General features: G+C 32.1%; 2 protein-coding genes across 2 annotated transcripts in view; both read right to left on the bottom strand.

The window, feature by feature from the left end:
• Positions 1-380: 380 nt before the first annotated feature.
• LOC126740356 (uncharacterized) lies at positions 381-1,826 on the bottom strand. Its single transcript, XM_050446334.1, has 3 exons — positions 1,665-1,826; positions 1,471-1,605; positions 381-658 (listed from the first exon to the last, which is right to left on the bottom strand). The coding sequence occupies exons 1-3, from the start codon at positions 1,750-1,752 to the stop codon at positions 435-437; spliced, it is 447 nt and encodes a 148-aa protein (XP_050302291.1). The 5' UTR covers positions 1,753-1,826; the 3' UTR covers positions 381-434.
• Positions 1,827-1,878: 52 nt separating this feature from the next.
• LOC126740355 (uncharacterized) overlaps positions 1,879-11,259 on the bottom strand; it is a 35,488-nt gene continuing 26,107 nt past the window's right edge. Inside the window, exons 15-18 of the mRNA XM_050446332.1 lie at positions 10,789-10,923; positions 10,459-10,733; positions 9,017-9,297; positions 1,879-2,037 (exon numbers count right to left, since the gene is read on the bottom strand). Of these exons, the coding sequence (XP_050302289.1) occupies positions 1,940-2,037; positions 9,017-9,297; positions 10,459-10,733; positions 10,789-10,923 (789 nt within the window). The 3' untranslated portion in view covers positions 1,879-1,939. The remainder of the gene's footprint in view (positions 2,038-9,016; positions 9,298-10,458; positions 10,734-10,788; positions 10,924-11,259) is intronic.

Raw genomic sequence — 11,259 nt, 5'->3', positions numbered from 1 at the left:
GTCTGGGAGTTTATGCGGGTATAATGATCATTTTATTTAATGTATTTGTTCACGTGATTTGGTCATAATGGGATAATTTATTTTTATTATGAGCTTGTGATATTCTTTTGTTATTGTTGACAATTACTTCTATTTACTCATTCATGACAATAAATATGAAATAAAAATCCTTAATCTAGTGATAATAGAGAGTACTGATCGATATTAGCATGATTATACATTTTTAATTGGAATTGGGTGCTTCAACAGGATTCCCTAAATATTAGAATAAAATAAATTATGTCCTTAAAATTTGGTTTATTAAAATGTTAGTCTTCTATTATAAAGTATAGGAACCAACCAGATTAAAGAGAAATACTGGCTAATTTTAAACAAAAAAATATAATACAAAACAGCTATTTTTATTTTAAAAAAAAGAACAATTATAAAATAAATTACACAAAATATCCAAAACAAACTAACAAAATCAAACACCAACTCTTATTATTAAAGAAAAGTGACTCAGAATGGTTACAATAGTCCTCGTCGCACATCTGACAAACTTTCTCATATTCAAGATCACCACATTCGTGCACCAGTTTATCGTTTGATAATCTAAAGGCAAAACTCATCACCGACGGTTCGGCGGTTGTTTTGGTACAGCCTCGTATCACCTTATCTAAAATAATAAAAAATTAGTGTATAAGTGACAGCAGGCAACACCAGACTGTCAAACACTTTTTAGACAACACTCAACACTAAAACCCTTGGTAGACCTGACGATAAATCCCATTGTTCAATGTGCTTTATTTACAAACTCAACAATGTTGTCTGTAAAAGTCAAATTAAAGTCGACAATAATACCCTTAAGTTTACTGGTCTAATATTAATGCTATACTCATATTTAAACACATTTTTATTAAGAGTTAGAGACATAGAACAACACTTTGTAAATTTCTTTGCAAAACATGACAATCCTCTAGTGTACTAATTTCTATATACATTTTAAAGTCATCAGCAAAACATAAGGCCCCAAATTGGATCCCAGAGGATCATCCCTTGGGGAACCCCAGAGGTACTAGTATAGATATTAGACTTTGCACCCCTGACTTCAACATATTGCTGCCTATCGGTTAAATAAGAAATTATTAATTTTATTAAATTTTAATTAATTTTATTGTCTTATAACTTAGAAGAATAATAGACTAATGGAATTAGTCCAAGTGAAATTAAATTACTCTGGAAAAGACTATCCCATTTAGTAGGATTGAGTTAACCAGATATACATGATTTAAAAATACGAAAAGAATGCCTGGAGTAACAACTTTCGTTGCCTGAAACGTAATCGAAAGAATCATCATTTATTTCTTCTAAATACGCAAACCTTCTGGTTTCTTTCAGGTAGTTTTTTTTAATATGTTCCAGGCTTTTGGATAGTTGACCCACTGACCTTATTTATCCATATTTCATCTTAATAATAAAGATATTTACCTTTTTTACGATAAGAAAAACACTTGGTGTCACAGCTCTTCGTGAGGCCTAAAAAGTAAGTGTACCAGATAAAGTTCGGGGAGACACAGCCGTCAGCTTCGGAACCATCGCAGCTATAGCAAGTGATAGCTGAAGCTGCAAAAGTAGAATTGAAAAGATGCTCCGTTGTTTGGGAACTACTAATTTTTACTTACGTTTAACGGGTTTTATAATGACAGTAAGTAGAACTAAGAGGATAAAAAATTGCATTTTGATGCCTACTGGGCGAGTGTCGGAAGTCATTGTTTACCAAACAAAAAGATAAGAATAGTTTAGTTTTGTTACTTCGCAATATGTACTTTTGAGGGATAAGTCATCATATTTTATGGTTTGTGTGCATGCATAATAAGGTATAAATAAATTCTGTGGTAAAGGCAAACATTTCGTTTAATAAATTACATTATTTACATATAAATAACATGTTTACATATCATACAAAATAATTTATACAAAATACAAAAATAGACAGCTGGGTCCAATATGAGCTGGATCCTGACGTCTGGAACAGAAAAGTGGTCCTTCGAGATACTAAAAAAAAATAAATAAATTGAAATAAATATGAAAGTAATTGAGGTAAATAATATACATACAAAGACACGGAATGTTGTTTTTTATTTCAAATGTCCTTTAAGTCATTTCAAATGTTACTAGAATTATTTTGTATGTTTTTCAGGGATATTTAGGATCAAACAATAGTCACTCAATAATCTCTTGACTAGTGTATGTCCAAGTTTAAGGAAGTTGAACAATTTTTTAGTAAATTTTTGGTTTTGGTATATTTATCAACCGTATTATGGTCAAGGTGTATTTATTAAACTGTGGATTATACGTATATAATATACGATTCCGTTTACAAAGGGGAGAAAATTTCAGCATTTTAAAAAATTGACACTGGATTATCTAGTTTGGATTACACCTTTAATATTTGATGAAATTCCTTTGAAAAATCACCGTTTTTTGGTCGTATTATCTAACCCAATAACGCTGTTTTGATACTAAATATTTATATATAAAATTATATTAAATTTGAATAAATAGTGTTATTAAATTAAATATTGAATATATATTTTCTGCAAAAACATTGTATTTTATCAAATAAACCCCCCACCCACCCCAAACATTTGCGCAGTAAGAAATTCTTATGAAAAATCACTGTTTTCCATAATATCCCATCTAATAGCACTGTTTTTGTATTAAATATTTATGAATGTACATATGTATAATTGTATCAAATTTAAATAAACAAATTGTGTTATTAGATTGCATATAAATGACGAAACACATTTTTTGACAAACAATTTCTTACTGGTAAGTTGTGTGGGGTGGGTGGGGGGGTAAGGGTAGAGTTAATGAAAAACAAGGTTTTTGCAGAAAATATATATTCATTATTTCATTTATTAACTTTGTTTATTTAATCTTGATATAATTTTATATATAAATATTTAGAATAAAAACAGCCTTATTAGATTAAATAATATGGACGAAAAACAGTGATTTTTCAGAAGAATTTCTTACTAGGTAAAAAATGTGTGGGGTGGGTGGGGGGCTAAGGGTAGGTTAACCTAAAAGTAACCTATATGAGTAAAATGTGAAATAACCGCGGTTTTCTTTTGGTTCTAGACAAGAGTTTTTAAATTAAAATTAATGGTATATTTATCAACCGTATATCGTCAAGGTATATTTATTAAACTATAGAATATACGTAGAGGGTGGTGCGATTTCGACTGTTTTAACAGGAAACTCGTATTTTCCGAAAAGATAGAAAAAAATTGACTTATATGTCATGAGCTCAAATTTAGTAAAAAAAAATTGAAAGTTATCAAAATTTTACTACGTCAAACTGTTTGGCCGCTAGGGGGCGTTTCTTGAATTTGGTCAATTTTGGTAATTAGCCATAACTTTTTTGCTATTAAAGATAATTGACTTTTGTAAACACTTTCTCAAAGTACTATTTAATGATAAATATTTTTATACAGGTTGTTTCATAAAGTTGATGTTCCAAAAAAATTTTTTCTCTTTCTTTTCAAAAATATATAACACCATATATTTCATTTTAGGTGTTTCCGATATTTCCGATATTACATTGTCATTTTTCCATTTTCCAAGTTGTCGCGAAAAGGTGGTTCCTATTAAAAGACAAATTTTTTGTTGAGATTCGACGCGAAAAGGGTATACTTTGGCAATAAAAATGATGAATGGCACCTTACCTATGGAATTTCTGGATGTGAGTGTCGCAGGGATCCCTGATTTCCTCTGGAGAACTTGACTGGATTCTGCTTGTTTCAAAGCATTCACTTAGATTAAATTTTCTTAAAAACAATGTATACTTTTGCGGAGAAGAACTTGCAAAGAACTACTTTTTGAGAATTACTTTTTTAATATACTTGGAGAGAGAGACGACTGGTGGCGCTTCAATCGCAAGACTGCTAAGTCGTCTGCGCATCCAGGTGCCAACCAAATATTGCCAATGTATAAATATAAAAATTTAACTTTAGAGGCGGGAAATAATTGTTGCAGCGCCACAAGTCTTTTAATTTTTATAGAAGTAAGCTTTGGTAAAAAACAGCACATGTTATATGTGACAGCCAGATAGAAAATTGTTTATTTCTCCTGTCAGTAACATATTTGAATTTGCTGTATTTAGAGCTATATAGTGCTCAAATATTTAGAGAATTTAATAAGAAATGTATGAAAATTACGAAAAAGTTGACATGCTAGTGAATTATATTTAAATACCTTTCCTGAACGTAGTCAACCAGATAAAAGAATATTTCCAGTGTTAAAATTAAATCTTGTGAAGCACGGAAGTTTTAATAAGCCAAGGCCCAAAACTTATGCTGTTGATGTTGAAGCTGAAATTTAGGAATATAATATAATAGGTGAGGTTTTAGATCATCCTAACAAGTCTCATCGAGCAGTAGCAGAGAAAACAGGTGTTCAGAAAACCAGAGTTTTAAAAACGGAAAGTTCATCACCTTCAGAATGGCGACTTTCAGGGAAGAATTGCATTTTGTGATTGGTATGTCAATAAGTGCAGATTGGACGAGAACTTCCATAATAACATTATTTTGATAGATGAAAGCCGAATATAATTCCTATTACTGGAATGGGTTTCTACAGAAAACCCACATGTTGTAGTACGCGCGAACAGACAGGGACGGCTGTGCTTCAATATTTGGATTGTAATTTTTCGAGGTAGATTTTTGGTTCCTTATTGTTTTAATGAAATTTTGACTGCCCAAGATTATGTAAATATTTTACAAATATATGTTGCACCATTTTTGGAAAATTTACCATTAGCGAGAGTTCGAAACACATATTATCAGCAAGATGGTTGTCCTTCGCACAACGCACAAATTACGACTGATTTAAAAAATCAGTAATTTCGGGATCATTGGATTGGTACTAGGGGACTATATTGTGGCCTAACGCCGTTAGATTTTTTTTTATGGGGGTGATTGAAGGATTTAGTTTTTAAGGGAAGAACTATTGAAACACGGGAAGAGTTGCAAGTAGCGACTAGGCAAGCTTTTCGTGCTATTAAACCTCTTGAGCTTATAAACGCTTGTAAATCAGTTAGAAAAAGGTGTTTATTATGTATTCGAGAAGAAAGTGCTCAGTTTAAACACTTACTTTTAAAAAAAAATGGTTCTAGTTTGTAATATTAGTTTATAATTATTATTAAACTCTGTAAATATGCCTAGAAATTATTGTTAATTGCTTTATTTTTTTATAATATATCGAAAAATATTAAGCTTATAATCTAAGTGAAGTAAATTTTTCCATAGCCTACTTCTATAAAAATTAAAAGACTTGGAAAATGGAAAAATTACATTGTAATATCGAAAACAGCTAAAACGAGATATATAGTGTTTGTATAGTATATTTTTGAAAAGAGGATTTCAAGGGCTTTAAGAATTTATAAAAAAATTATGTGTTCCATAAGAAAAAAAAAATTCTGGTATATCTTTATGAAACACCCTGTATAAAACTATATAACATAAAAATATTTATCATTAAATAGTACTTTGAGAAAGTGTTTTCAAAAGTTAATTATCTTTAATAGCATAAAAGTTATCGCTAATTACCGAAATCGACCAAATTCAAGAAACCAGTGGGGCCATAGCGGCCAAACAGTTTGACATAGTAAAATTTTGATAACTTAAAATTTTTTTTTACAAAATTTGAGCTGATGACATCTAAGTCAATTCTGTTCGATAAATACGAGTTTTTTGTTAAAACAGTCGAAATCGCACCACCCTGTATATCACATACGATTCTGTTTACACAAGAGAGACAATTTAGGCATTTAAAAAAATTTGCAAGGTATTTACCTAGCTAGTCTTTACACTCGATCACAATTATGTGATAAAATGACCTCGATATCACATATATATCACTGTGTAAGCATACGATATACTTTTCATACATGTATAGTATCTTATAGCGTAATAATGGAATATTATACACAAAAAAAATCTAGAGGAAATGGGTGCATTATCGTGTATGAAACATTAATTATACCAAATAAGATATACAACTAAAAGACATAAAGTTTTTTTATTAAATAATATACAAGGTGTCCCGGTTCATGTGGGAAATCTCTCGGATCCAGGTAGAACATCGAAAAATAATACCGAACATTCCTATAAAAAAAAATCCTTTAGGCCTTCTTTACGAAGATACAGCCGCCTAAAGGACGCTGCTGGAAATTGGTTTTTCATAAATTACTTTTAAACTACCCGATAGAATTTAATGAAAATTTTAGGTGATGAACACTATTAGGGACCTCTTAAAATGACATCCTTAAAATACATTTACCTTGTTTACTTTACCAGGGGCGGACTAGGTTGTACGCTTTAATGCGTATTTTTAACAACCTGTATGTTAAAGTCTAAAAAAATAAATTTTGATACCTTGAACTCTAGGCCAAAAAAAAGGTACTCTTGTTCATTATCGATAAAATGAACCGTTTTGGAGAAAAAAATAATAAACGAGCCAATGTTTATTTTTTTAAATTTTTTTTAAATGAGATAAGTACGCTAGTTATTTAAAGAACAGAGAAATTTCGATGTAAGTCATTTAATTTAAAATAATACATGTTCCTAAAAATACAGTGGTGTCCTAAAAAATACTTTTACAAAATATTTCTTATTTATTATACATTTTGTTATTCTTAAGATAAAAACTAAATATTAAAAAAAGTAAAAATAATGTAAACCAATTGTATTGTACTTGACTTATTTATCGAAATTTTTGCATTTTTGAACGCATTATTGTTACAAACGTTGCTATGTTCCAAATTTAGCAAATACCTATCATTTAAACCTAATAATCTTTGTCAACATACTCATCCTTTATTTGATAATATTTTTTTAATTTTTGTATTTTTTGGTAACTTTTAATTTAAATTACGTCAAAATATGGAGTTTACTCTTATTGAGTATGCAGATATGCATCTTATGTATGGTCTGGCGTCTTGCAATGCATTGGAAGCAAAAAGATTGTACGAAGAAAGATTTCCCAATCGCATTATTCCTGAAATTCAGAAAACATTTCAACCTGTTGATCAACGTCTAAGGGAAACTGGTAGGTTTCTGTTTTCCATTTAATGAGGTAATACTATTAAATTTCCTTAATGTAATTTTAGGATGTTTTAAAAAAAAGAATAATGGTGGTCGGAGGAGAACAGCACGTACAGTGCAATTGGAAAAAAATATTTTAGACGCTGTAGCTGACACTCCTACAACGAGTACTCGAAAATTAGCCGCTCAGCTTCATTCGTCCAAAACAATTGTACATATGGTACTTCAAGAACAACTGTTGTACCCATATCACTTACAAAAAGTGCATGTAAACGTAAACTGGCTGTTAGATCAGCAGCGAAATAACCCTAACCTTATTAGCACGATTCTTTTTACGGATGAAGCAGGGTTTACCAAAAATGGAGTTGAAAACTTACATAACTCGCATGTATGGGCTAATGAAAATCCCCGTGATATTATTATTTCTCATCATCAACATCAATTCGAATCAATAAATATCTAGGCAGGAATTATTGACAATTTTTTGATTGGGCCATTTGAACTGCCACCACGTTTAAACGGAGAACTTTATTTGGAGTTCCTCCAGAACAATCTTCCAGATTTATTAGAAGATTTGTCCCTTGCAACCCGCCGAGATACATATGTATTTTATGCATGATGGAGCCCCACCCCATTTTAGCCATGCTGTAAGACACCACTTCAATAATACTTTTGAAAACCGTTGGATAGGTAGAGGAGGACCTGTTGCTTGGCCTCCTCGGTCTCCCGATCTAACGCCATTAGATTTTTATCTATGGGGTCACCTCAAAACCTTGGTGTATTCCACCCCAGTCGATACTCGGGAAGAACTGCTCCAAAGAATTACATTTCATTGTGATAATATAAAAAACAATCTTGGGTTATTGTGGCGAGTGCAGCAGTCCTCGATTCGTCGTGCCCGCGAATGTGTTAGAGTTTACGGAGCCCACGTCGAATCTACTTATGAAGTTTTTAATAATTAATTGTTTATTGCTCGTTTTAAAGAATTTAACTTTTGTTTACATATTTGGTTTTTGGCATTTTTTTGTAAGTTGTTTTTTCTAATTTAAAAACATACACTCATCATAGGTTTTTTTAAATTATTTTGTAAAAGTATTTTTTGGGACACCACTGTATTTTTAGGAACATGTATTATTTTAAATTAAATGACTTACATCGAAATTTCTCTGCTCTTTAAATAACTAGCGTACTTATCTCAGTTAAAAAAAATAAAAAAAAAACATTGGCTCGTTTATTATTTCTTTTTCTCCAAAACGGTTCATTTTATCGATAATGAACAGGAGTACCTTTTTTTTAGCCTAGGGTTCAAGGTATCCAAATTTATTTTTTTTAGACTTTAACATACAGGGTGTTAAAAATATACGCATTTAAGTGTACAACCTAGTCCGCCCCTGGTAAAGTAAACAAGGTAAATGTATTTTAAGGATGTCATTTTAAGAGGTCCCTAATAGTGTTCATCACCTAAAATTTTTATTAAATTCTACCGGGTAGTTTAAAAGTAATTTATGAAAAACCAATTTCCAGCAGCGTCCTTTAGGCGGCTGTATCTTCGTAAAGAAGGCCTAAAGGAATTTTTTTTATAGGAACGTTCGGTATTATTTTTCGATGTTCTACCTGAATCCGAGAGATTTCCCACATAAACCGGGACACCCTGTATATGACATTTAAAAAGTGAAATTTCTAATAAGAGTAACCGAAGGAACGCCTTAAAAAGATTGCCAAAGGCGAATACTTATTACTGGAGTGTATACTCAAAAAACGAGAAGAATGACATCAATAAGTTGTTTCCTTGAATAATCTGTTTGAGTTTTGAGGAAGTGTTAACCAAGGATCAACATTATTTTAATAGACCCCTTACTCAATGTCTTTTGTTTAGCCCTGATAAAGAACCGTACTACTTCTTCAATTACTATTGAACTCACATTTCTCATTTGGATCCATATCGCCGCACAGCTTATAAGCGATTTTCGATTTCCGTTTCTCCTTAACGTATCCGGGTATATACAGGGAAGGGCTGTCCAATCTGCCTATAGTAAGCAACCGGTTGAAGTCCTGCTCCAATTGGCTCGCTATTGGACCTTTAAAGTGTAGCAGCAATTGTACGCATGCGTTGGTGTATAAATTCTTGGTTCTTCTGGAGTCTACTGTGAGGAACCAATCGGGGATTCCCATCACTTCTCGGACGTCCTCGATAAATTGAGCTCTGGAAAATTACGTCCAAAGTTCATATTTTAAATTATTATTGTTCAAATAAAATAAGCGACTTTAGAGGAATAGTACTCGAGTTTTTATCGTTTATAATGCAAATATCATGCATTCGTTTGTATTAGTAGAAGAGTCACAGTCTAAGAACCATGCAACTTTACTTTATTTAAAAAAGAATATTTTTCACCAGAATTATCCGTTTAGACTGTGATGTGCCAAAAAAAAGAATTACTCCAAAAATATAATTTTTAAAGTCTTTAAAGCTAAAAATCGCCATCAGGAGTTACAGTCTTAGTATCATGCCTCTTTATTTTATCAAAAAAAAAAACATCTCAATAGAATTATCCGTCCTGACTGTGATATACTGAAGACAAGAATCTTTCTAGTAATTTAGAGACTCTAGTAAGTTAGAGTCATAGTCTAAGTTACCCAAAAAAATAATTTTATGATATTAGATTGTACATGCCACAAATAAATGAATGTTGATGAAAACAAAAATTTTGCCACTAGAAATCAAGATTTTCAGTTGTGAATAAGAGTCAAATTATGAAATTTCTTCCAGGGATTCCAATAAGAAAAATGTCAATATCTTGATTTTTAGTGGTTGGATTTTAGTAAATTTTTAAAAAAAATGGTACAAGTATCTCAGAAATCAATAGTTATAACATTTAGCAACTGAAAATCAATATACGAATCAATCAATAAGAGACGAATTAGCATTAAGTAGAGGAATTCTTTGCGATACCGAATGTGCAGTTATAATAATAATAGTAATAATAATAATAAATGTTTTTTATTCAAAATTAAAAGACGTACTTAACAATAATAACATTCTATAACTAAGTAGCCGAGAAGCAGAGCGCAGTCTAGCTAAGACAGCTACTTTACTGAACCCTACTCAACGGTCATAAACTTCAGCTACAATATAAAGATTAACTCTATTAAATTCATTAAATACCCAAATAAAGAACAACTCAATGTCCTAGTGTTACTCTTAGGCGATGATATTCGCGACGGCTAATATCGTCGCAATATTTAAATACAAAAAAAAAGTTCTGCAAGCCCGAAGATCATGGAAAAAAAAAATAAAATTCGAACCAAACTCAAAATTTGCCTGAAAAACTGAGATCTACAAAGAAAAATCAATACGTTTACTTACACAACAAATCTGGGTCCCTTCTCAATATTAGCATACTTAATAATATCGTAATCCGGCTCGATATTAGCGCAAGCGTATCGTTCACCTTTACCCTCGGGACTTAAAATCACTATGGACCTCCCCAAAGCGGTCACTTCGCCCTCCAATGGAAAATTCGAGTCGACAAAGACTTTCCTCTGCAGTCCGATGTCGATAGTGCCCAAACGGGCCGATAAATCCCCCACGTAACACCGAAGGGGATTTTCTGGACCGCATTCCTGCCGATAAAGTTCGTCCTGCAACAAAACCGGAATGAGATGCGCAGTTCGTATGGAATAAGAATCGACTTACGTTAAGGGGATCAGCCAATTGGGTGTAGAACGGGTTCCAGACGTATCCGCCAGCGACGCATCGCGTTGCCTGAGTCTTCACTGACGCGTCTACGCCTACCGGGTTCACGTAGATCGCCCAGTTATGGTTTCTGGTCTAAACAGGGTTTTAATTGTTTGATAATTGATTATAGTGACTAAAAGTGGCGTAAATGGAGTTCGCAGGTTTAGGACCAAGAAGTGCAAAACTTTTTATTTTGAAAACGTTTATTTATCGTGAAAAAGTCGTTTTCGACTCTTTCGACTTTTTCGTGATTTTCCCGATAGCTCCCATAGAAGCCGAGATATCGACCTTCAAAGTTTGGATATTTTCATTATTCGGGTATACCTCCCCCCTTATCGAATTTTTTCATCAAAAATTGATTTTTGTCGAAATCAAACTAAGTATACCAGCGTCTTATTTGGGTCACCTAGATTACGAAAACACCGGGTT

This window comes from Anthonomus grandis, chromosome 9 (genome assembly GCF_022605725.1).
Source record: "Anthonomus grandis grandis chromosome 9, icAntGran1.3, whole genome shotgun sequence".
NCBI classification, from domain to species: Eukaryota; Metazoa; Arthropoda; class Insecta; order Coleoptera; family Curculionidae; genus Anthonomus; species Anthonomus grandis.
This window is presented reverse-complemented; position numbering and strand designations above follow the sequence as displayed.

Excerpts from the sequence above, each read along its gene's own strand:
- LOC126740356 (XM_050446334.1), bottom strand. The coding sequence starts at position 1,752 with ATGACTTCCGACACTCGCCCAGTAGGCATCAAAATGCAATTTTTTATC. Across the intron at positions 1,606-1,664 it reads CATTATAAAACCCGTTAAAC|CTTCAGCTATCACTTGCTAT; the intron begins GTAAGTAAAAAT and ends CTACTTTTGCAG. Across the intron at positions 659-1,470 it reads TTTTTCTTATCGTAAAAAAG|ATAAGGTGATACGAGGCTGT; the intron begins GTAAATATCTTT and ends TTATTATTTTAG.